The sequence below is a fragment of the Arvicola amphibius genome, chromosome 18 (assembly GCF_903992535.2).
Source record: "Arvicola amphibius chromosome 18, mArvAmp1.2, whole genome shotgun sequence".
Lineage (NCBI taxonomy): Eukaryota > Metazoa > Chordata > Mammalia > Rodentia > Cricetidae > Arvicola > Arvicola amphibius.
In genome coordinates this window covers 29,189,372-29,216,489 of record NC_052064.1, presented here as the reverse complement: position 1 = coordinate 29,216,489, position 27,118 = coordinate 29,189,372, and the positions used below count along the sequence as shown (strand labels likewise).

At 38.7% G+C, this 27,118-nt stretch overlaps 1 protein-coding gene and 1 pseudogene across 1 annotated transcript in view; both read left to right on the top strand.

Moving 5' to 3' along the window:
* The window catches only part of Boll (boule homolog, RNA binding protein), a 69,394-nt gene that overhangs the window by 2,953 nt on the left and 39,323 nt on the right, over positions 1-27,118 (top strand). Inside the window, exons 2-6 of the mRNA XM_038315461.1 lie at positions 666-809; positions 4,083-4,174; positions 15,370-15,424; positions 17,350-17,425; positions 19,910-20,037. Coding sequence (XP_038171389.1) covers positions 666-809; positions 4,083-4,174; positions 15,370-15,424; positions 17,350-17,425; positions 19,910-20,037 — 495 coding nt within the window. The remainder of the gene's footprint in view (positions 1-665; positions 810-4,082; positions 4,175-15,369; positions 15,425-17,349; positions 17,426-19,909; positions 20,038-27,118) is intronic.
* Positions 4,471-4,811, top strand: LOC119803958 (annotated as a pseudogene).

The following is a 27,118-nucleotide window of genomic DNA, read 5'->3' as shown; positions in this document are numbered from 1 at the left end:
TTCAGACATGATCAAAGAATGCTTCTTTCTATCTTGATCCATCATAATTTAGCGGCTTTGTCTGATGTTGGTGTTCTGTAACAAGAGAACACCACTGCCTAACTGAGTGCCAGGCCAGCAGCAGGCAGACATGGGTCGTCTTTTCTCGTTTTCTGACCTCATTATGAATTTAAGGCTTTTTTTTTTCATTTTTTTTCTTGGTTTTTGACTCTTGGAGTTTTTTAGGTTTTTGTTTTGTTTTGTTTTGTATTTCGGAGACAGGTTTTCTCTGCGTAGCCCTGGCTGTCCTGGAACTAGCTCTTGTAGACCAGGCTGGCCTCGAAACTCACAGATCCACCTGCCTCTGCCTCTGCCTCCCGAGCGCTGGGATTAAATGTGTGCCCCACTGCTGCCGGCTATTTAGTGTACTTCCTTAACAATCTTATACCTTATAATTATCTTAGGTACATTTGAGTAGTCTGTCTAATAGAAAGCACCTCTCTAGAATTAAGTACTTTGTTTCATTTTTATTTCCCACAAAAACTATGAACTCTAATTGTAGTCTTCATAATTTTGGAATAAAGGTCAAGTCGAGTAGATGATGTTTTGCCTAACTGACTGTTTTAATGAACCTGCATTAAAACTCATGCCCAGTGCTAAAAGTTTAAAATGATTTTATTTTACAGCAGACAACAAATCAAACACAAACAGATTCATTATCTCCATCCCCCAATCCTGTATCACCTGTGCCTTTGAATAACCAAACAAGTGCCCCAAGATACGGAACCGTGATCCCTAACCGCATCTTCGTAGGAGGAATTGACTTTAAGGTATCTATTTGTGGGTGCAGCATGGTGGGCAAGGAATGGTGTTTTGTTTTTCTTTAGAATTAACTATTTTTCAGCAGTTATTTCCTTATACAACTATAAAAATTACAATTGCATATTGGATAATAGGCTTCACATTGTCTTGGTTTAAATGCAAATAACCCTTTCAGTGATTATGTAGGTAGTTTACAGGGTGCCTGTCCAGTGGGACAGTGATGGTGTAGGGAGCTTACAGGGATGTGCCTGTCCAGTGTTACAGTGATGGTGTAGGCAGTTTACAGGGTGCCTGTCCAGTGGGGCAGTGATGGTGTAGGGAGTTTACAGGGTACCTATCCAGTGTTACAGTGATGGTGTAGGGAGCTTACAGGGTGCCTGTCCAGTGGGACAGTGATAGTGTAGGGAGTTTACAGGGTGCCTGTCCAGTGTTACAGTGATGGTGTAGGGAGCTTACAGGGTGCCTGTCCAGTGGGACAGTGATAGTGTAGGGAGTTTACAGGGTGCCTGTCCAGTGTTACAGTGATGGTGTAGGGAGCTTACAGGGTGCCTGTCCAGTGGGACAGTGATTATGTAGGGAGTTTACAGGGTGCCTGTCCAGTGGGGCAGTGATGGTGTAGGGAGTTTACAGGGATGTGCCTGTCCAGTGGGACAGTGATGGTGTAGGGAGCTTACAGGGTGCCTGTCCAGTGGGGCAGTGATGGTGTAGGGAGCTTACAGGGTGCCTGTCCAGTGGGACAGTGATGGTGTAGGGAGCTTACAGGGTGCCTGTCCAGTGGGGCAGTGATGGTGTAGGGAGTTTACAGGGATGTGCCTGTCCAGTGGGGTAGTGATGGTGTAGGGAGCTTACAGGGTGCCTGTCCAGTGGGGCAGTGATGGTGTAGGGAGTTTACAGGGATGTGCCTGTCCATGGCACATACAAGGAAAGTGAGGCTTCTTTAATTACTGTATCCTCTGTCTCTTACAGATGGAAATACGCCTTTCATTTTTTATTTCTTATTTTTAAGTAACCTGCTTTTCTCACTCATTGCTTAATATTCTTCATTTTTCAGCATACTTCAGTTATACTTTCTTACATGGTGCTCCTAGATACTTGATTATTTCAATTTTCAAATGAAAACTTAATCTAAAGGTTTTAGTCTTATGAAATCATATATACATGAAATTTTTAAGATTTATTTTATGTTTATGATGCTGTATCTGCATATACACCTGCCTGCCAGAAGAAGACATCAGATCCCATTATAGATAGTGTGAGCCTCCCTGTGGTTACTGAGAACTGAACTCAGGACATCTGGAACAGTTGGCAATGCTCGTAACTGCTGAGCCATCGCTTCAGCCCCAAAACCCTATATCTTTATCCCAGCCTTTATCTTGCACTCGTAAGCCATATCCTAGACTTAAATTTCTTACAACTAGCTTTCTTTGATAGGATTTATAATCTGCTAATTTAAAAGACCTTGTGGTCCAAATAGAGAATCTATACAAAAGTGTGCTTAATCAGCTCATCAGCTACTTCACTCTGAGAAAAGCATAGTTGAGGTGATTTTCAGTATTCCTGTGTAAGAGGTGTAGCAGAGATATGAACAGGAAAGATGTTCATGAATAATTTTAGTCAGATGCCCTTACTTGAGCTGAGTCTGTAACTTGGTTTTAGAGGTTTGTCTAGCTTGTAGAGTCCCTAAGTTCAGTATACACACACACACATTCCTCTTCCAGGTGAATTTATAGAAGCATTTCTAAGTTTACATTTTACAAATATAGGGAGAGACACCTGTTGTAATAAAGGTGCTATAGTGTGTGATTTTGGATTTACAATCTAGGTAAAATTACTTTTTCTTTCACCTAAGAAAAATGTTATGCTTGGTACATTTGCCAAAATAATGATTCTTAAGTATGTGATTGTTTCCCTATGAATAAATATGCTTTACAAAATTCTTACCTTTTGAAAGACTGTAGCTATGGAAAATACAGGTATTCGTGCTTAGAATTCATTCCTATTAAACATCTTAGTGAACTGTCATCAATAAAAACATTTTCATATCAGTCACTAAAGCATATCAGGCCAATATGAATCTTAGAGGTCATTGTTTCCTACGCAGCTATTGCATTAAGGTAACAGAATTACTTCCCTTCAGACGTGTCTGTTTCAAAACCACAGATAATTCCCTGTGAGGAAGTAATTTCCTATGGTCACAAACAGACTTTGAAACCTCAGTTGTGCCTCTGCAGGTTCAGTCTTCTTGACTCTGTCTTTCCCCTTACTCTACGAGTTAGTGACTGGATTAGTGACTTCTCCGGAGAATAGTTTGGATTCACTTTTCTGAATATCTAGTAGCAGCTCTCATTTTAGCATCGACTACATTTTTAGAAAATGCATTGTTATAATAAAAGTAATTCACTTATTCTTAGATTTAGTGATTGTCTTTGTCCAATTTAACAGGCTCAATGCTAACATCCAAAATAGCAAATTGTGTATTTAAGTGAGGTAACAGTTGAACTCAAAAGTGAGTGGCTGTGCTCTAAGACATGTTTTGTTTCTCCTTTAGGTAAACATAAAGTTATGCTTAGAAGCAAACAGTTGCAACTGAATCAAAAATCAAATTGCCATGAATTCAACATAAATACTCTGGGAATAGCTCTTATTGTGTACATATTTTAGTAAAATCAGATATTCCCAAACCATCTTTGTACACATCTTGAACGTTATGTGTGTTTTACTAATTTTATTGTGGCAATGTAATGTCTATAGTTATCTAAAATTTATGTTTAGTACAGGGAAAACATATTGTTATTTGAAATATTATAGTCATTTTGTAACTTATTATGGCAAATTCAAGTATATATATTCAAATATATTCCTTTCCTAAGGCTGAGTCTTCCTAAAGACTATGTTGATTACCTCAAACTGACTGGATTAGGCCATTGTGACTTGCTTTTACTGGTGTACAGGTGCCCTCCCCAAATACTAGAGCCAATAGTAATGCAGCCTAACTATGGGTTTAGTGTACACAAACCCCGTTAACATTCTTAAAGTCACTGAAAGAGTCCTTTAGATAGTTAGCATTCTTTGCAGTCGTAGAACATTCAGTTGAAAGTAGCTGCCTAGCTACTGCTTAAAGCAAAGTACATAGAGTTTGGTAATAATGGTTTTGCCTATTTTTAATGATGAGATACCCTCTAACATTTTCTATAGTTTTTATATCTCCACAGCAGACATTGGAGTTGTTTAATCTTTTAGTGACTAAAAAGTTTCTTAATGTTTTCTTTTTATGCCACTAGACAAATGAAAATGATTTAAGAAAATTTTTTTCCCAATATGGGTCTGTAAAAGAAGTGAAGATTGTTAATGACAGAGCCGGAGTATCCAAAGGGTTCGTATCAGTTCACATAATATGTAGAATAATGAACTGTTTTGTTGGGTTAAGTTTTGTATGCTAATATATTTTGTCTTCTTTTTCTTAGTAAAGAATTTTATGCCCTCTTTTTTCCCTTACATTTCTGTGTGTACACGCGCAGTCGTGTGCGTGCGTGCACACGTGATCTTTACTAGGGTAAAGGGGGTTCTATATGTCTTAATCTAAAAACCTGCTTTTACATGGACCAAGGGGCCATTTAGTATAATATGACAAAAATGTTGAGTGGAGCTCTTTCGGGACTTGGCTCCAAGATGACCAAAAAAAGGAGAAACAACAGTCGTGCCAAAAAGGGCCGCGGCCATGCACAGCCAATTTGCTGCACTAACTGTACCTGCTGCATGCCCAAGGACAAGGCCATTAAGAAGTTCGTCATTCGGAACATCATAGAGGCCGCTAGGACATATCCAAAGCAAGTGTCTTCGACGCTTATGTGCTCCCCAAACTCTACGTCAAGCTGCATTACTGTGTGAGCTATGCTATTCATAGCAAGGGAGTCAGGAATCGATCTTGGGAAGCTTGGAAGGACCGAACACCCCCACCATGATTTAGACCTGCTGGTGCTGTCCCACCACCTCCCCCAAAGCCCATGTAAAGTGGCTTCATAAAGATAGAAGAAAACACCTTGGAAAAATAAAATGGAACTTAAACTTAAAAAAAAAATGTTGAGTGGGAAATGATATAGTAGCCAAAGAAGCAGAAGCTGAAACAGCAGATACTTCTGGAATTGTGTTCTTTTTTAAAATTCATTAGAGAATTTATCAGAAAATTGCTGATCTGAAAGAATCTTTGGTCCGTGATTCAGAATCTACTCAAGTAACATGAAAAATGCCAGTCTAATAAGAATGATAAAGGGTCAAATCAAAAAACTTGTGGTAATTTAAAGAGATTGGCCCCGTAATCGCTTGTGTGTTAGAATGCTTGCTTCCCAGACAGTGGTGCTGTTGGAAAGGATTTGGCGCTGTGGCCTTGTCGGAGGAAGTCTGTCACTTCAAAAGCCCAAACCAGGTCCGGTGTCTCGCTCTTCCTGTTGTCTGTGAATCCAGATGCTGAACTCTGAGCTCCTCCTCCAGCACCCTGTCTGCCTGTATGCCACCATGATGACAGTGGACTAAACCTCTGAATCTGTAAACAGACACACTTACATGTTTTCCTTCATAAGAGTTGCCATGGTCATGGTGTCTCTTCATAGCCATAGAGCAATGACTAAGACAAAAACCAGGGAGTAGGTTTTGCTGGGACAGGTGGGACCTGATGCTTGTTGGTGGGATGTGGTCTTTGGGACTTTGGATCAGGAAAGCAGTTGAATGTTTTCAGCAGGGCTTAATGGGCATCCTAGTAGGAACATGGAAGACAATGGTGCTGATAACAATGTAGATTATAATGCCTGTCTCAAAAGGTTTCAGAGGGGAAGAAAATTAGTAATGGGCCACGAGATTGTTCTTGTGGTATTTGGGCAAAGAAAGAGGCTGCTTTCTGCCCTTGCCCAAAAAAAAAATTGCCTGAAGCTAAACTGAAGAGTTTTCAAGTACTGGCTTTGGCAGAGGAGATTTCAAGACACCCTAGATTTGACTCTGTCGTAAAGTTATCAGCAGTGACTCTTACTGCAGATGTATAATGAAAGGAAGGAAGCTGAGCAAGGAAAAGTATAAAATGTAGTTTATGGAGAAAGAAGCACTGGGAAATGTAATGGAGGTCCAGTGCTCAAGGGACTCAGTTTAAGAAAAGCCTGAGCCGGGCGGTGGTGGCGCACGCCTTTAATCCCAGCACTCGGGAGGCAGAGGCAGGCGGATCTCTGAGTTCGAGGCCAGCCTGGTCTACAAGAGCTAGTTCCAGGACAGGCTCTAGAAACTACAGGGAAACCCTGTCTCGAAAAACCAAAAAAAAAAAAAAGAAAAAAGAAAAGCCTGATGTTGAGTGGAGGAAAGGGAGTGGTGACTGAAGATCCCACCCAGCTAAGCTTCCAACTTGTAGAAAAACTTAGGCAGTAAAAGAAACCATAGACAACAAAAAGCTGGTGCAAATGTATTTCGAAGAGGGGATTAAGTTGCAGACCCAGCAAGCAGCAGAGCTTGGCAGATTTAGCCCCATGTTTCTAGGTTTGGAGTCAGGAATACAAGAAAAAGGTTGTGGAATCTTCCTCTATGTCTAAAGAAAGCTGCTGAAGCCAGGTATATATCAGGGGTGTCCCTGCATATAGACCCAGATAGATCATTGGGTGAAGCCTAGACTTGTTGGAGACTCAATATGTCAGAGATGCCAGAGTTATGGGATACTTGCTGAGGAAAGCTGCAGATGGTATAGAACCAATCTATAAGAGAAGTGTGTTGCAGTCAACAGAGCTGAAAGGAGCTGAAGATCTGAAGAGCACTTTGACATCAGACATGGAGAAGCAGGATTTGAAGCTTTCCCTGATGGTTTCGGGTTTGCTTTGGTCCAGTGTTTCCTCCCTATCCACCTTTTAGAATGGTAACATGTTCTGTGCCATTGTTGTTGGACGCATGTGATAGGGTTTTTGGTTTTGATTTTACAAGGGCTGCAGAAGAGAGTGCCTTGAGTCTCAGAAGAGTCTTTGCACTTTGGTGGTGAGACAGTGGTAGACCATGGGGACTTTTGACGTTCAACTAATGCATTTGTATTATTATATGACTGTAGGCCAGGCCTGTGGTGTCCAGGCAGTAGGATGCAGTGGTTTGAGAGAATGGGCTCATCATGTATTTGAATGCTTGCCACCAGGTAGTGGGACTAGTTGAAATGATGAGGAGGTGTGGCCTGTTGGAGGAGTTGTTGGGCTTTCGAAAGCCAAATCCAGCCACACTGCCTCTCTCACCCTGCTGTCTGTGGATCCAGATGTCAAACTCTCAGCTCTTGTTCCAGTACCATGTCTGCCTGCATGCTGCCATGACAAGTGAACTAAAACTCTACTGTAAGCAAGCTGCAGTGAAATTTTTCCTTTATAAGAACTGTGATCAAAAAAATAAATAAATAAATAAAAAGAACTGTGATCATTGTGTTGCTTCACAGCAATAGAACAATGATGAAAACAAGAATGAACACTGAAATTAGAAGACTATGCCCTGTAATGTAGAGAGCTGTTTCAGAATATGTCTGTGTACAACATCCAAAATTTCCTGAGAGGGGAAAGGTAGTTTGCATGTTGCATTCACAGAAGGAGTTTGTTGCAAAGTCAAAAGGAAATTAGATACGGCAGTGGAAATGAATAAAGGGTTGTGTTTGTTTTCCCCAAATAAATATATTTGCAGGATTGGTAGAAGAACAAATAAGATAGAAAAAGAGTATTAATGAGAAATGACATGGAGAATGGCAGGAGCTAATGTGCCAAATAATATCAAGATGAGTCGAGATTATATCCCTCTCACTTAGCTAAAAGAATTTACATTATTTTTGGTAATACTTTTGTCATTGAAAAGGATAGGAAGTCAGATGTAATCTGATAAATATCCTGGAGACTGGGGCAGGAATTTTGCAAACCGGCGGCCAGCATGGGTTACTGCCTTTTCAACAGCAAAATTAAACAAAGACGCCAAGGCTGTTGCTTAGCGCAAGGCCGGGTTCATCCTGGAACCCCAGAAAAGAAATAGAGAAAAGCACAGGTGAGAAGCTAGAGTGGAAAGTGCATGTCTGAGACAGTGAATGAGATCGGGCAGTAAGGTTCTGTTCCAGAAAGAGGAAGTCCAGAAGAAATTAGAAATTACAGAATAGGTGAAGGACAGCTGAGAAGTGGCCCAGTAAGCAACAGTTACAATTCAGAGAGCCTGAAAACAACCTGTCCCATCTCTTGAATGAAAAAGAGTTGTGGAGGCAATAAGGAGGGGCTGGGCCGCTGAGAAGTTCAGACAACAGAAGATCCAACAGTGAAGAATATGAAGGTCCAGTCTTCTAGGCTAGGAGACAGCCATATCTGGGGATGAGCAGCGGAGAGTAGCAGCAGCCTTGAGCCTGAGATTAGCATATACTCCAGCTCTCAGAGTTGGCACAAGATTTAACTGCTGCCAGGCTGCAGGATATCCAGCACTCAACCCGCATTTTCTGCAGCCGCCTCTCTCCTAGAGGGTGATTAGTTTTCCATGGGATTGAGAGCACGGAGACTAGTCCTTTGGGTTACATTTCAGTGCCTGTGTGTCTTCCCTACTCCTCAGAACCCTTGGGAACACTGTTTGGCATAGACAGTAGCTGTACCAGGTTGTCCAAACTAAGGAATTTCTGGAACATGGAAGAATCTACCTGACCTACAAGTACAATGGTAACTGTGGCCATAGAGGCTCCCAGCACACAATGAAAGCAAAGATCCTAAAGCGAGGACAGTTTGAAGCATATTAGCACTTGGCTAGTGTGGGCCCAACACTAGCCTAATCTTAGGGAAGACAGGAAGCACTCTCAGCTGGACACCACCTTTCTCGTAGTAGAGACCAGAAAGAAACTGCTCCGTTGTTTTGTCTCGGTTGGCTTATTTTGCTTGTATGTCTTTGAGGCCTTGTATTTATCCTTTTTTTCCCTTTCTTACTATAATTTAGTATTTTTACTTTGTTTTCAAAAAGCGATGTTTTTCTCTTTTATTATTTTCATATTTAATTTTGCTTATACATTTTCCATTGTTGTGCAATCAGAATGATTTAACCTGCTGTTGTTCACTGTTTTTCTGCGTTCTTATTCCTTTCTCATTTACCTCACCTTGCTTTTCTTTTTCCCCTTTGCCAGTAAATTTCGATAATTTACTATCTTTACATTGACCTGAAGTGGTTTTTTTGTTTTTTGGGGTTTTTTTTTTTTTTTTTTTTTTTTTGGTTTTTCGAGACAGGGTTTCCCTGTAGTTTCTAGAGCCTGTCCTGGAACTAGCTCTTGTAGACCAGGCTGGCCTCGAACTCAGAGATCCGCCTACCTCTGCCTCCCGAGTGCTGGGATTAAAGGCGTGCGCCACCACCGCCCAACTGACCTTAAGTTTTTAACTTGATGGCTTATTCATTATTTTTCCCCTTTCCTAATTTGTGGTCATTGGGGGCATATAGTGTCTGTCAATTTTAAGTGTGTTTTCTACCTGATTTGGTTTAGTGTTCTAGCTGTTAAAGCCATTTGTTTTCTCCTTAGTGGGTGGTAATGAGGCTTGCACCATGAAGAGAAGGCTGTCAAGAAGGTTCCTCTTAAGAAATTGAAGAAATATCCATAACAGTAGATGATAAAAAAAAAGCATGAAAAGGCAGGGGAGCCCATAAGATCATAACTCCTTAATTATCAAATCTAAGTACAATAAAATAAGTACTGAACAGAGGATTCAAAAATCTTGTAAAATGACAAGTGGCTTCAGGTTGTGTGCAAACAAGCAAATGAGTAACAAGAAACTCATTGAAGACTGTGGTGGTTTGGATGAAAATGGCCCCCAAGGAGAGTGTGTGGCTTCGTTGGAGGAAGTGTTTCACTGTGGTGATGGGCTTTGAGGTCTCATATATGCTCAAGCCATGCCCAATGACAAAGTTCACTTCCTGTTACCTTTGGATCAAGATGTAGAATTTAGAATTCTCAAGCACCATGTTTGCTTGTACACCGCCATACTCCCAACTGCCATGCTCCCCACTGTGATGGTACTGAACTAAACTTCTGAAATTGTAAGCTTCCACCTCAATTAGATGATTTCCTTTATAACAGTGCCGTGGTCATGGTGCCAGTTCACAGCAATAGAAACCCTAACCAAGACAAAGACCTAAATAACCAAATCTGAAGCAAACATGAGGCTGTCAGGGCTGCCCCGTTTGCCTTCTTGTCAGAACACTGGGGAGCACTACCATTACTGTGCCGCTAAACCGGGGTCTAGTCAAGGAAGGGACTGACTGCGCAGTGCATCCATCTCCCAGTCTAACCTAACAGCGGGAACTGAGACAGGAGTCAGACCTCTCCCATCAGCACAGCACAGTACATGAAACACCACAGTGAAGGGAAGAGTTCACAACTCAGTCTTCCAAAAATAAAACATGTCCAATGTGGCTTTTTAAAACCTTGGTATACTCTTATTGTACTTTTGTTACTTGGCTGTTCTTGGGTTTGGGGGTTTTGTTGCTGTGTTTGATTTCTTAGTCTTTGCTCTTGAGGAAATGTCTCGGAGTAGTGGTCTTGCTTTAGTCTGTGCTGTGCTTGGTAGGCTTGTGATTGTCCTCTATTGCCCTCCACCCCTTCTTCACTTCACACTCTGAATTCTTCACAGCCCACGCAGTTTTCCTCTCTTCCCTATGCTCACTTCTGGGCTTATTCACTACGACCTTCCAAACTTTATACTTTCCCTTCCCAGATATTCTTCTCACCTCAAATACTGATACTGATCCTTGCTCAGCCTACAGTCCATCCATCCTTAAACCTAGTAACTAATATCCTGTTGTCCCATCCTTGCGTATTGATCCTCCAGTAGTTACTGAAGTTATATTTAACTATCTGTATGATGCTTGTGTTGTGGCCCTCCCAGCCTTTGTGCTGGCTTCTGCAGTTGGTACTATAGTAAAGAGCTTGTGCCAAGTGCCTGAGCGTTTCACTGTTGAGCTGTGCACCTCGACTCTACCTCAGTCTCGCCCCTTTTAAATGTTACAGATAATTTGACTTAAAGGACACAGTTGATAAAAATTCCAGTCAACAAAATAACCACAGATGTGTAAGACTTAATGTGGTAATTAAGAAACACGAAAATCTCAGTGTTACACCTTCCAAAAATGTCAATCCCATCATTAATTGCTGCAAATGAGAGTCAATTAGGTGAAATCCAAGATGAGGAATGGAACAAATGTTTAACAAAGCAAAACAGTATGAAAATAAACTTAAGAGTAATTCAAAGAGATTATATGTAAACAGGTTACTGAAATCAGAAAGTCGGTACAGGGAATGAGAAAGAAATTTACTAAAAAGAAATACTGAAAACATGAAAAACTCAGTAAGTCAAATAGAAAGTTCAGTAGGAAGCTTCACCAATAGAATGGATCAAATGGAAAAGAGAGATGAATTAGAATTCTTGTATCAGCAAAGATTAAATAATAAAACATAAATACATCATGAGTTATATGTACAACATTTAAAAAGTGATGAACTATCGTGATAGAACTCCAGGTTTAGGGCATAAACGATATTTTGATAGAATTATATCAGAAAGCTTCCCAAATCTAGATAAATAGATGGCTATCTTTTTTAGTTTCTTCTCCTGTAACTATGATACAAAAATGCCCTGGCAAGAGCAACCTAGGGAGCACAGAGTTTGCTTTGACTCACAGTTCAAGGGTATGGCTCATCCCATGGGGAAGTCAAAGCAGCTGGAACTTGAGCAGCTGGCCACATCACATAGTCATGAAGCAGTGAATGCCCCTGACCATGGGCAAGTCATTCTGCCTCAATTAACCCAACAAGATGGCCATCCACAGACATGGCCAGAGGCTGTTGTAGCCAAGCTAATTCCTCACAGGTGTGTCTAGAGGCGTATCTCCAAAGTGGCTTTAGATTCTGTCAAGTTGACAAGTAACGCTGTACTCACAAGACATGTAAAAAACAAAATGGACAGGAACAGAATAGATTTCCACATCATAGTGTAATTAAAACACTTAGTACAGAGAGTGAAGAAGAATAATGAATGCCATGGGAGGAAATACCAAGTTTCATATAAAGGCAGACCTGTCAGCATTAATAGTAAGTAGATCTCTCAACAGAAGCCTTTAGAGCCAGGGGAGTATGGAACGATGTATTTGAAGCACTGGAAGGGAATAATATATTAAGTCGAACTACTATATCCTGCAAAATAGGACATAATTGAAGTCTCCTTTTGTGTGATAAAAAAACAAGCAGAAGAAATTCATGACCACTTAAGCGTCACTCAGAAGTTACTTGACTATTTTAGAAAGAAGCCAAAATTAAACACATCCAGGACACGACAAGAAAGAGTAAACCACACTAGAAGAGTAGTTATGGAATAGAATGAAGACCAAACACTACAAATTTGGCAAACAGCGGGAATTAAATACACCTTTCAGTAATAACTTTGAATGTTAATAGACTAAAAATTATATAATCAAAATACACAGAATAGTAGATGGAATTAAAGAATAGAATTTATTGCCTAAAGACAAACCCTGTCATCTGAGACAAACGTAATCTTAAGGGCTGAATGGTTGGAAAAGGTTCGCCAAGCACATGGAGCTAGAAAGCAGACAGAGTTGCTATTCTGTGTCTGAAAAAAAGAAAAGACTTCAAAACAAAATTAGAAGAGATAACAAATGTTCATACTGATTACGGAAACGATTTATCAAGAAAAAATATTCTAAACGTACATGCCTCAAATACTGATGCTCTTAATTTGATACAGCAGGAACTCTGGGGTACAGAGGCACACACTAACACTCACCTGTAAGTCATCCCGGCAGAGAATAGAGGGCATCTGAGATAATGACGTCATAGACCGACCTGACCTGGCAGACATCTGCAGGGACTGCGCTGGAACACTGGCGAGTACACGGTCGTCAGATTGGCCCATAAAGCTTTCTCTGAGATACATAAGAGGACACAAAGCAAGGCTTATCAAATAAGGGAAAAGTGGAAATGTTTTGTATCCTGAGCACAGTGGAATAAAGCTAGAAAAATCAGGTAAACTTTAGAACATTCGTGACTGATGGAGATACAATATTTTATAGAATGATGACTGCATCATCAAAAAATTAAGGAAATTTATAAATTTCAAAAATTTAATCAAAGTGAAATAACATACATAGATCTATGAGATAAAAGGAAAACATTCTTCATTGGATAGGAGGCACTCTTCATAAAGGGAAATTCAGAGCTGAAAATATGAACATATAGGACCAGATTTCAGATAAATAATAATGGATCTTATAGCCATTGAAAATAATAAGAACAAACTAAAAAAAGTCAATAGAAGCAAAGAATCATGATCAGGACAGAAGTTAATAAAATGGAAGTAAAAAAAACAATTTAACAAAGTGCTGTGGATAGATAAACAAGATCCATAAGTTAGTAGCCAGACTAACCAAAAAAGAGAAGACCCAAATTAACAAAATTAGAGAGAAAAAGGAAGTGATTGCAGTAGAAATCAATGAAATTCAGAAAATTATTAGAGTATATTTTTAAAACTTATATTTCACCAAATTAGAAAATAGAAGAAATTAATTTGTAGACAACACAACATAAATAATATTTTTAAAAATAAACCAGTGTGTAACAGCAACAGTGAGGTACAAAAACTTAATTGGTTTGTAAGAAGCAGCAAGAATGGGGCTGGAGAAGACTCAGAGAGGTCACTTGCTGCTCCATCAGAGAACTCCAGACTCAGTTCCTAGAGCCCGTTAGGACCACAGTCGCCCAAAACTCCGCCTAGGAATCTGACACCTTCCTTGGGTTTTGTGAGCACCAGGCACATAGATTCATGCAAGCAAAACACTCATAAATAATTTCTGTTTTAACTGTGCGAAGCTGTGTTACTTTGCCTGTCTAAAACACATGATTGGTCTAATAAAGAGCTGAATGGCCAATAGCAAGGCAGGAGAGGATAAGGGGCTGAATAAGGAGGAGAACCCCAGGGTTCAGTCACCCAGCTGCGCAGCTAGCCACAGAGCAAGAAGAAAAGTGCATAGAGTATGGAAAAGTAAAAGCCCAGAGGCAAAAGGTAGGCAGAATAATTTAAGAAAAGCTGGCTAGAAATAAGCCAAGCTAAGGCCGGGCATTCATAAATAAGAATAAGCCTCTGTATGTATTTGGGAGCTGGGTGGTGGCCCCCCCCCAAGGGATAAAAAGAGCAAAAAACAACACGCCTTTAATCCCAGCATTTGAGAGGCAGAGGCAGAGGCAGGTGGACCGCAGTGGGTCTGAGACAGCCTGGTCTATAAAGTCAGTTCCGGGACAACTAGGGCTTTTATACAGAGAATCCCTCCCTGTTCTTGGAAAAAAATAGATAAAATATCACAATGAAACCTATTATTTTTAAAAATCAATTAAAAGACCAATATAGTTGGGTAAAGACATTTCAAGAAGAATAATAACCTACACACAAACAAGCTGTATTCTCTCCTGTGTTCTATTCATTTTCCACTGGGTTGTGTGTTATACCAAAAATTAGTGTTAAAATAATTATTTAATGTTTGGACAAACAAGTAAGAAAATTTAATTCTTTAGGAAAATAGTTTCTTTCATGTTAGTGATGTAGCCAGGTAGTAGAGCACTTACACAGAATGAATGAGGACCTTTCTTACCCCCAGCACAAGATAAACATTAACAAGAAGGAATACTATTATCCAGTAATTATCAGTTGTAAAATGATAATCATAGTGTTTAACATTATTTGATATCTAAACAGGACTCATACATGTTAGCAATATTTATTTTTCTTATAGTTTAGCATTTTGAGAATGGCATATACATGTATCTTTTTTTTTCTTTTCCTTTTCTTTCTAAACCTTAGAAACAGTTTTGCTGTGTATCACAGTCTGAGCTGGAATTCAGATTTCTTTTTGCATCAGCTTCCTGATTGTTGGGGTTATTTGCATGTAAAAATCAAATATGAAAAAAATTAAGTTGCATTTATTGATGTTTGGGATATACTAATATACTACATAGTTATATCACTAGTTTATTGTAACAATAATTAATGATGGATTTATAAAGACATATAAGAAATTTTGTTTTGAAACTTTTTTTGACATTTTTCTACTTTGATTCCTCTAAGGTAGACATGTTATTTTTATAAGTTTGTTGGTTGGTTGGCTGCCGGCTAGTTGGGTTTTATTGTTTCTTTAAGGAAATACAGGGATAAAAATGTATTCAGTGGTAAACTCTTGCCTTGTATGCAAGTGGGTTTCATCCACTGGAGGACGGGGAAAGAAAGAAGCCAAAGATGACTGCACTGTTCTGAAACCTTCTGCATCCCAGTTGTTAAGCCAGAACATGAGTGCATCACAGCGCTGAAACTGAGTATTCCCGAGTTCTTTATGCTCGATGACGGCATTAATCTGTGGTGCACATGCTGATGCAGCCACCCACAGTGGCAAGACTTAGAAAGTAAACTGTTAACACAGTTTTAGGCATGTAGTTCAGGGGTTAAAAAAACTTGCAGACCCTGGGTCTAATATTCTAAGAAAGTATTAATAATTAATGCATTTATTTAGGTATGGTTTCATCACTTTTGAAACTCAAGAAGATGCACAAAAAATCTTACAAGAGGTAAGAAATTTGTGTATTTAACTTCTGTTTTGGACTTTCTTTCTTTAAAACTAACCTTTTATGATAATATAATAATTAGAGTACAAGCCAGTGATCTACATATATCTATCTATGCAGATTGTGTTGTATCGTAAGATTTCCTGTGTGTGTGTGTGTGTGTGTGTGTGTATCATAAGATTGCCATTGACCCCTAAGAAACAGTCTGAAGAACAATACATTCCAAGTCATTACGTGAGGATGGTTGTTAAGTTATAGTGTATTTTATTTTATTTCCTTAAACTAGTGATTTAAGAATGTGTGTCTGTGATGTGTAAATGTTTTTTTTGTAATTTTCTAAGGAATACTACAAATGTTGATTACTAGAATACAATTACCTGATACTATTTCCTTCCTATGAAAAACTACATATATCAGTAACATTCTTTAATAAAGTGTCTGTATCTGTAGCCTGTAGTTCACTTTGATATCTTTTAAAATATGCAAGTATAACATTTAACCTTTTTTAGAAAAATGTCATTTAATTATGTAGTATTGAATCATACACAGTCAGTTCTTACCCTTAATAGTTTTTTTTATTCTATAAAGTCACCATAAAACTTAATTAGTGGGTACTGAACTTCTGGTGTTCCTAGTTGGAATACAAGATAAGGTTTCAAAATCCTCTAGTCCCAGTATTGCTGCCAGTAAATTAACATATGACCTGGTTTCATGTGTTGCTGCTTAAAGAAATTGTGTTCTCAAAGCCTGTATTGCCTGTCACAGAGATCTCGGAGCAGCTGCTTGGAAGACGGAAAGATGATGTCAGCTCAGGGGCTCACAGGCTCCAGCTCGCAGTCACTGCCTCTGTGCTGGGGGCACAGGCAGGCGGGACCTATGACCCTGAGTGGCAGGAAGCAGAGGTGGCTGAGGACGGGATCTGTGAAGAGCTGGTTTTCAGGAATATGCAGACATGGCTTGTTCCTCCACCTCAGCCTTGCCCTTAGAAGTCCCGTCATGTCCAATAATGCGTCAGGTTACTAACTCAGCAGCGATCTGTTAGATCCGATCCCTTATCCTGTGGTCACCTCCTATGGTTGGATCTGTCGTTTGGGACAGAGCATTCAGCACATCAACACTTTGTGGAGGGAATGGACACTTCATATCTAAGTTGTAATAAAAAAATTTAGTAATAATTATTGACATTGGATTCATGGCCAATAGGACTATAATGCCTGAATTAAGCATGACAACACATTTTCTCCATAAAATCAATGAACAATCTTCATGTGCTTAGGAACATTAGCTAGAACTTCAACACCTGTGAGCCATTTTATTGTTTAAAAAAAAACACATAATGTGAAAAACATATCTTAAAAAGGACATTTTTAATATAATATGATAGCTAGAATAAGAAAAAAACCATTTTGCTCTAACAGGGTGCTTTTGTTAACTACTCGCATTTTCTGTATAATACCGCAAATAACCTGGAAATAACTTAGTGGTTAGTATTGCACATGAATTTCAGAGACTACCTGAATGCAAACACAGTCAGCAACTGATGATGATTATGACAAGCACCGAGATGCACAGCAGTAGAGCCAAGATAAAGACACTTACTTGATCTCAGACCATCTTTTTCGTAACATACTTGATTCCCAGTACCACATAAAGCAGGCAGTGTGGCACATCCCTCAATTGCAGCACTTGAGAAGTAGAGGCAGAAGGATCAGAAGCGTCAATGTCACCTGATAATATGCCAGATTTGAAGGGAGTCTGGAACTCATGAAGCCTGTATTTTGAAAAAGAAGAAATTGTCACATAATGTCCTTCTAGTTTCATACTGGTTTTTCTTCACTGATTTTACAAATCATGGTGTCAAATTTTACAAATCATGATGTCAAATGATTTTTATAAATCATGGTGATGGGCTTTTTCCTTTATTTTAGGCTGAAAAACTTAATTACAAAGATAAGAAACTGAACATTGGTCCAGCAATAAGAAAACAGCAAATAGGGATTCCTCGTATGTATTGAGAACTAATGTATTTTTAATATTTGCATGATCCTTTTTTGAACTATTAGACTATTCTAGACATTTTATTAAAATACTGTTTCTCTATTTAATAGTTACTTTAACAAAGTTGTAGTCATATAACTATTTTTAATAGAAATTAACATATCTTAGCTTGAGGTATAAGGGAAATATGCATGAACAATGTTACATATATTCTATTTAATTATGGTTTTTAAAGGAAAATATACTTAATTTTTTAATTAGCATAAAAAGTAATTGTGTTTCATAATAACATTTTCTTTTTATTGAAAATTCATACAGTATATTCTGAACACAGTTAACCAGATCCTCCCCCACCCATCCACCTCACCCCTTATTTCTTTCTCTCTCTTTAGAAGACAGATAAATTTTAAAAACAATCTTTAAAAAAGTGAAAAGGCACAAGTAACATAACACACAAAAACAAAACAATAAAAACAAGAGTTAAAAACTATAACATACAAGTAAAAGATGAGTATTTTTTTAAAAAAAATGTTCAGATGGAACAATATGAGGCCAAAAAAATCTACAGAAATAGAGTTGCGTTCCTTTTGTGTCAGCTATTTCCTGGGCATGGGGCCTAGTCTTAGGAGTGGTTTGTACGCCCAGTGAGACGCCATTGGTGAAAGCAAGGTTCTCCTTGATAAGCAGTTGTCAGCTGCAGGTAGCTTCTTGGTTAGGGGTAGGAGCTCCCTACCATTTCCTCGCCTCAGTGCTGGGACCCTGCCTGGCTTGATTGCTGCCACTGTCTGTGAATTCACAATGTGCATCAGTTCCCTGGTGTCTCACACTGTTCCTTTGGTGTCAGTTCACCCCACGTAGCTCTTTGAGTCTTTCCTCCTCCTCTTCTACGTAGCTCCTGAGCCCAGATGGCAGGGGTGGGAGAGCTGATGGAGACATCCCACTTCAGATGTTCCAAAATCTGTCACCCAGTGCATTGTCCTGTTAGGGATCTCTGTGTTAGCCCCATCTCCTGCAGGAGGATGGCTGAAGAAGCAGGAGAATGTCGTTAGGAGCCAGTTGGTCCACTCATCTGGGGTGGCAGCCAGGCTGTTGGCAGGCCCTGCCTGTTACAACAGAGCTGCTGCACACATAGATAGTTGAGCAGGCGTCTCTGGAGTAGGATGCAGAGAGAGTCCTTTGGGTATATGCTCGAGAGTCACCCCAGCTTCCTAGGGAATCACCACACAGATTTCTTGTACAAGTTTGCGTTGACGGTGGATCCACCAGCAGTGAATGACTGGTCCCTGACTCGACATCCGCACAGCATGAGCTGGCTTTTGTCTGTCTCAGCCATTCTGGTAGCTGTAAAATGAAAGCTGGAAGTAGTTCTGATTTACATGTCTCTGATGACTAAGGATGTTGAAGCTTTTTTAAGTGTTTCTCGGCCATTTGAGATTCCTCTACTGAGAGCTCTATTTAGTTCTGTACCCCATTTTTAATTGGGTTTTTTTGTGGTGTCCACTCTTTTTGTTCTTTGTATATTATAGAAACTGTCTTATGTCAGTGGTTCTCAGCCTGTGTGTTGCAACCCCACTGGGGGGGTCAAATGACCTTTTTTCTCTACAGCTGAATAAAATCCTTCTGTGTATATGAATGTGTGCCCACATTTTCATTATCCATTCATCTGCAGATGGGCTTCTAGGCAGAGTCCACTTCCTTGCTGTATATAAATTGAACAATAAAGACCCAGGTATTTCACCCTTGAACATACATTCAAAAGAAAAAATTATAGGAAAATATCACTTAAAATAGCTAAATAAAGAAGTCTAATTAAAAGTATTTGTGATTATAGAAGTATTTTAAATTAGCCAAAGTATGGAAAGTAAAAATATATAACTAAAAACAAAAAATTAACTACATGTGTTTTTTAGTCAAACCACATGTGTCCTGAATATCAGAGAAAACAATCACTAAATCTTTGGATTAGATAACTTTTGTGTATGCCTTCCTCAAATTTTTATAATACTTACTCTTTTTTTCTTTAACTTTTTATATTAAGCACTTCTGTAGTTTTGTTTATTAAAGAAGATTTCTATAAAATAGCTGCTAGCTTTGTGTAGCCTTAGCCATATCCCGTGTCTGCTGGGTGTGACCCGAGGCTGTCACTGTGTCACTGCCAATCACTGTCAGCAGTTTATGGACTGTGTTCATCTGAAGTGTTTTGTTGACAGCAGTTAACAAGTGTTTTAACTTTGACTCAGCATTGGTTAACTTTGGTTACTACAAAATGTATGGTGGATTGCAAAGATGCTTGTTTGTTAATCCCTGTAATCTAACTCTGAGGAATTAAGTTATAAAATGGATTGCTCAAAGATACTAAAATACATAGAGTTTTAAGTATTTTAGTTTTTACTGTAGCAATGTAGAAATCTTAAAATATTTTTCTGAAATGTATTAATAAATTTTGTGTGTTTATGACTTAAAGACTTTGATGTTTATGCTTTGTTTTAGGTTCCAGTATAATGCCTGCTGCTGGAACAATGTATCTGACCACGTCGACTGGATACCCTTACACTTACCACAACGGCGTGGCTTACTTCCATACTCCAGAGGTCACTTCTGTCCCACCGTCTTGGCCTGTAAGGAATTTTCATTTTAGAAAAGTTTCTACCCAAATATGTTTAAGACTTGTTTTATTCTTATGTATTTGATTAATTTTTCGTATTTATGTATTGTTTGTGTCAGCCAGTGGGTGTGGATGTCAGAGTACAATTTTCAGGAGCTGGTTCTCTGCTTCTGAACCACATGGGGCCTGGGAGCCTTTATCTGCTGAACCGTCCCTTTAGCCCTGATTCTGAGACAGTTAAAGCACAAACAAATACAAATATAGTTACACTCCCTACTACCCCAAATTTAACAAATATTAATTTCAGTTCTTTCCAAAGAGGAAATAAAATATGGCAAATTTAGGTAGTTTCCTTATTTTCATACCTTTTATCCTTTCTTCAGAATATCTTTATTTTCTATATTCTTATTACAAACAAATATAGAGAGCACCTTGGGGAGTTTTTAAACACTGCATCAGTAATCTGGCTTTAAGTTAAATATTATATTTTTGAGAGCTAAGCTATTGACACTTTGTAGACAATACTATTTTAACCCCTAGAGGCTAGGTAGGTGTCTCAGTGGTTAAGAGCACAGACTGTTCTTCCAGAAGACCTGGGTTCAATTCCCAGTACCCATCTGACAGCTCATAATTGTAACTCCAATTCAAAGGGACCCAATACACATAAAAAGGTAGCAAAACTATTTTAACCCTTATATATTTGTTCACTTATTTTAATATTTTATAGTATTCTATTTTGGGTAGCTATCATTTTTATATTCTTCTAGTCATAGACATTTTCAGTTTTTCTCACAATCAAGGCTGTATGGAGCAGCCAGATGTTGTATGTATGTAAGCTCTTTTAGGACAGTGGTTCTCAAAGTTTTGTTTACATCCCTCTAAACTGCTGTTGAAAACTGAATTTATTCATTTATATATGAAATTCAATCTAAATTTGAATGGTATGGGCATGTCATATATTTTATTTGCCTTAACAATATCTTAATAATTTGTACTTGTATATTTGGCTTTATTTAATAATTGAAAATGCCTTCTCAACAGCTTAGTTAACTAAGAAAACTATTTAACTAAGCAACTAAATGGAACACTATAAGAATATTCTGACTTTATTGTTGAAGTCAAACAGATAAATGAATATGTGTCCCTGGGATAGTTACTAGTTTAAGATTGTTCCCTGAATGAAATGAGGACTATTTTACCTTTCGTTTTGTTATGCAAGGACTTCTGGCTTTGTTTTTCCTATTTTTTCATGGCGTTGCCTTGTTGAATTGTGTATTTCATGCCTGGATGATGTTTTCACTTCAAAGAAAGCATTATAACAACATCTACAGTGAGTAAGAGGCTTGCCTTTTAAGAAAAGAATGATAGAAAGGGAATTTATTAAGAAAAAGATAGACTGGCTGGAGATGACCTCAGTGGTTAAGAGAATGCACTGCCTCTTCCTGAGTTCAATTCCCAGCAACTACATGGTGGCCCACAACCATCATTGTAATGAGGTCTGGTGCCCTCTTCTGGCTAGCTGTATACATAATAAATAAGTAAATATTTTAAAACAATTGTTTAAAAAGACACTTAAAAAAGATAGACTACAGATGCATTCAGTCAATCAAGGGCTTATGATCTGGACCCTTGTAAACGTACTCCCTGGTCATGCCCACATCACGTCAAACATGTTGTGGTCCTCTTAGTATTATTCTATGTATACATAGAAATAAGAGTTTTCACATTGATAAACTATATGTGTCTTTTACTCCACGTTGACTCAAGCTTTTCAAAAAGAGAAGAAGTATTTTTTATGCTTTATAAGCTCCAGTTTTTCCAGTGTGGGCCAGCTCTTAAAATAACCAGTTTTGGCTGTGTGGAGAGACCTTGTCTACAAAAAAAAAAAAAAAAAAAAAAAAAGCAGAAACAGTCTTTGGTGTTAAAGAGATGACTTGTTAGGATTGGAATGTGTCCTGTTCTGGCAGAGGACCCGACCTTGTGTATACCTTGTGTATACCTTGCCAGCATACCCATGTGGCAGCTCACAACCACCCACAAACTCCAGCTGTAGGGAATCCAGCTCCTCTTTGGTCTGAGGGCTAAGAGGTCAACCTTGTAGAATGGGCCTGGGTTTCTAGAGAGGCCATGGAAAATGTCTTCCCTTGTCTCAGCTGGAGTAGGCATCAGTAGCATACACGCATACATACATACATGCATGCATACATACATGCATGCATACATACATACATACATACATGCATGCATGCATGCATACATACATACAGTGCTTTGGAAAGACCAGTCAAATCTAATATAATTGGCATAACCAATGAGTGAGACTACATGATTTCAGATCATAAATCCCATGTTTGACTGAATGCATCTGTAGTCTATCTTTTTCTTAATAAAATTCCCTTTCTATCGTTATTCTTTTCTTAAAAGGCACATATTTCACTGACCTTTCCGAAGCATCAGTAGACTTCGTATGACCCAGACGTCCTCAGAAGCACCCAGGTCCCGAGGTCATTTTCCGAGCCTCCGTCATCGTAGGCTAACCCCAAACAGTCAGGCTCCCCCAGACCCACTTAGGTCTGAAGCCTTGATGGTTTAGGAACCAATCCAGCATAGGGCCAAGGCCTCCAGAGCCTTCCTCACCCTTCATGTTAGCATGTCTGTTGTCCTTGTTCAGCCTCTACACGGACAGCTGCTGGTCACATGTACAGTCTCACAAATATACATACACAATATACATAATTTAAAATAATAGAACAATATCTAAAATTATCAGTCTTTCACAATTTTGCCAATGTTACCATGTAGTCTTGACTTTTAGTTCTTTGTATATTCTGAGTATTAATTCTCTGTCCAATGTATACCTGGCAAAGCCCCATTCTGTGGGCTACCTCTCCACCCATTGTTTGCTAGCTGAGCCAAACGCTTTAGTTTTATGAAGTCCCACCTTTTGAATGTAGCTCCTAATTCTCGGAGGAAGCGGAGTCCTGTTTCAGAAAGTACTTTCCCTGCAGTCATGTCGCGTCTTTGTTTCTCTCTAGAAATGACAGTGTTTCAGGTTCACATGTAGGTTTCTGATCAGTTTTTAGTTAGTTTTTGCTGCAAAGGTGATAGTCACGGGGCTAATTTCATCCTTCACTCTTTGTTGAAAATTGCATCACTTTCCACAGAGTAGGCTTCTGGCATCTGTGTCACCTGTTAAATGGCTAAAGTTACATGTGCTCACGTGTGGGTCTTGTGTTGTTCTTCTTGGTTGATGTCTGGTTTGTGACCGATACCATATTGTTTTTTTATTACTATGACCTTGTACTATACCTTGAATCTAGAATCAATTGACTCCAGTATCATTCTTTTTTGCTCTGGAGATTTTTGGCTACCTGGGGTCTTTTATAGTTTCATATGAATTTTAGGATAGCTATTTCTGTGAAAAACAAGATGAAAATTTTAATTGGGATTGTATTGAATCTGTAAATGGATCTTTGTAAAATGGCTATTTTCACAATTTTACAAGTCCATTAGTCTGATGCCATTTTGTCTTGAAGAAAAACAAACCAAAACAAAAGAAACAAAAAACATAGATCCAGGTAAATTCAGTATTACAGATTTTATCATTGGGTGTGCCAGAGTTTTATGGATATATGTTTTGGATAATAATGTAGTTTTGGCTAACTGTTTCCTTAACTAGAATGAAGTGTCCCCTTTGTCTCTTCTAATTAGTTTTCGTTCAGAATGTGTTCTGTCAGATACTAGGATAGCCATCACTGCATGCTTCCTGGTCGGTCCTCTTGGAGTGGAGCACCACCTTTGCCCATACTTCTCCTCTAAGGCGGTACCTGTCTTTAAAGCCAAGGAGTGTTTTATGCATACAGCAGATAAGATGGATTTTGTTTCTTGATACATTTAACCAGCCTTAGTCTTTTGACTGAAAGATTTAAGGTCACTCATCTTAAAGTTATTGAAAATATGTTTTTAATTATAGTCATTGTGTGGTTTTGTGGTATTTGTGTACTTGTGATTTTAGTAATGATGACTCCATATTTCTTTACACGTCTCTTGGCTACACTCATCTTTCTCTTTAACAAAAATATTGCTTCCAGAATTTTATTTAGGTTAATTTGATGGATATAAATGGTTTAGGCTATTGATTTATTTGGTAAGTTGGTCTTTCTCCTTCAACTACTGCACATAGTTTGCTGGATATATATATATTCCAGGTTAACCATTCATGATCATACAGAACTTGTAAAGCCTTAATCTAAGCTCTTCTGGCTTTCAAATTTTTTCATCTGCTGTAACTCTGATGGGTTTTTTTCTTATAAATAATGGTGGGTGTTTTTTTCTCTTGCCAGCTTTCAAAATATCCTTCTCTTTTTCTATATACTTGGTGCTTAACTATGATGTGTCATGGGTTTTCTTTCCCAGTCCTATCTATTTGGTGTTCGGTGTTGGGCTCTCTCATATCTAGTTTTCTTCTATGGTCTTGTTGAAGATCTGTTCATGCCATTGAATTAGGATTCTTTTCACTCACCTGTGCCTATAATTCTAAGTTGTGGACATTTTGTGGTCTGTCCCACATTTTCCTGTATGCTTCTTTCTGCATTTAAATTGTTTTTATCTCCTTATTTTATATTCCCTATTTTATTTAGTCATCTACTTTATCTTTGAGTCCTGATAGTCCATCTTCTGCTTGGTTCATTCTGACTTGTAAGCTTTCCTTTGAATTTTTCTAATTAGATTATTATTGGAGTTTTCAATCATTTCATTTCAGCTTTGAGTCCTCTTTGCTGTTCTATTATCGAATTTCCGTTTTTAAGTCTCAGACTGTCTTCATCATTTCTGTCAGCCTTATGTCTGTGTTTTCTTGCCCATCACTCAGGTTTATTCTCCTTAAGTTCTTTCTCCTTAATTTCGCTGAGCTGTTTTTTTTGTGTCTTTAAACTTGAATTCCTTGATGAAATTATTGTTCTTTCAAATTCTTCATCCTGGAGCTCATCTAGATAATGTCATTGGCAAGCATTTCTGTAGGACCACTGGGCTTTAGAGGGGGGTACTGGTTTGAGCTTTCATACTGTTTATAGTTTTGCAGTGGAGTGTGGGTGTGGACTCTTTCGGTAGCTGTGTCAGATACGGACAGAGACTTGGAGCAGAAGAGAGCATTGCTGGTGTGCTAGGCTTGTAAGGTGGAAGTGGCTTTGGTGGAACGAAGTCAGGCTAATAGAGGACTGTGCTGTTTGCAGGCTGTATGCCCTGGCCCAAGGATACAGTACAGGTAATTTGGGGGTTGGAAAGGATGGGTGAAGTGGAAGAACAGGCTGACTCACCGTGCTAGGCTATAGAGAAGAACGTGCAGGATCTGGCTGGTGGGGAGGTTCAGTGACTTGAACCCTTTTTTTTTTTTTTTTTTTTTTTTTTTTGGCTTTTCGAGACAGGGTTTCTCTGTGGCTTTGGAGCCTGTCCTGGAACTAGCTCTTTGTAGACCAGGCTCGGTCTCGAAACTCACAGAGATCTGCCTGCCTCTGCCCTCCCGAGTGCTGCGGATTAAAGGCGTGCGCCAACACCGCCCGGCTTGAACCCATTTTTATTAGCATATTTATTTGAGTTGCTTGTTCATCTTCTTCATCCGTTTTCCCTAAGAAGGTGATTTGTCTTTTTTCCTGAGTCATTACATGGATTTTAAGATTATAAAAATATTCTTCGCGTTTGTAGTTTTACACACTAACCACTGCTTATACTTCTTCTCATACACAAACTTACCATTTACAGTTCTGTGTGTTTATGTTTAAATGTTGACAGACCTGTGACTGCTTCCATTATGATTCAAATTTTACTATCTTGTTATAAACCTTTTATCTTCATTACAGGAATACCTCCTAGACTTTATGGTCCTAAATGTTCCTGCTTTTATGTGTAGATTTAAATCTTTAGTTTATGTGTTGACATACCTATTCCTTTTTCTGTTCTGAAATGGGTCCTTTGTCAAATACTGTGTTTCTGATGGTGGGTCTCTTTCTGAATTTCCTGTTCTGTTTAACTGGGTGGTTACTCTCCCAGTTCCATTTTAAATGTTATGACTTTATTGGGAGTCTTTCTCCATTGTGTTAGAGAGAGCACGTAGTGCTCTGGGGACAATTCACTGGAGCCAGTTCCTCCCATCCAGCGTGGAAATCCAACTCTTCAGGCATGGTGGCCGGTTCCTCCCCCACTGATAAGTCGTCTTACCAGACCTTGTCACGAGGTTTGAAGTCATAACTCTCACTTGGTTCTTTCTCAGAGTTTCTCAGACACATATCCTTATATATTTGCTTTTATAAGTAAAAAACTTATTAATCAGCTGTCAATGTGGAAAGCCTCTGTTGTTTTTTAGAACTGCACTCAACATGAAGAGTGATTTGGGACATTTGAATGTTTTGTAAAACTGCACTTCCCGTCCTTGAACACAGTCTCTTCGTCCATTCAGTCATGCCTCTTACCTTCTCACCCACCAAAAATTACCTTTTTGATAAGAAAAGATGACACAACTTTTGTTTGCTTGAGTCTACTACTTTATAGTTATTGTTACATTTATAAAGGTACCTTTGTTAAAAAGGATATTTCCTTATAGTTTGTGACAGTTGGCTAGTAATGCCCTTGATGTAGTGTGTCAATACTGTGTCACTAATCTTGTCCAACTTCCATTTATGATTCAGTATGCCTATATTTCTTCTGGGCTTTTTTTCAGTATTTTTACTCTTGATTATTATAGTGACTGTGTCTGTCTGATACAATTGGCATGCTATCACTATAATCTTGGGGTGGGAAGAAATTGAGGAATCACTGTTGAACTTTATATATAGTAAGATACACGTGCATGTAGGTGGCTTAAGATACTCTTTCATATTTTTCTACATGTTAATAATTGATTTTAAGGAATTACTTTTACATTTCCGCAGCAGCAGCAAACAAAAGGAACAAGTACTGCACAGGGTACAGATGGCTGTCACATGCCTTAAAATATTTACGTGACCAATGGAGAAGATGAGACTTTTGCATTTCAATGAGTTTTTGGCCCAGAGCATTACAACTCAGGGCTTGAGAGCTGAGCTAACTCTGTGCTCCTCCAC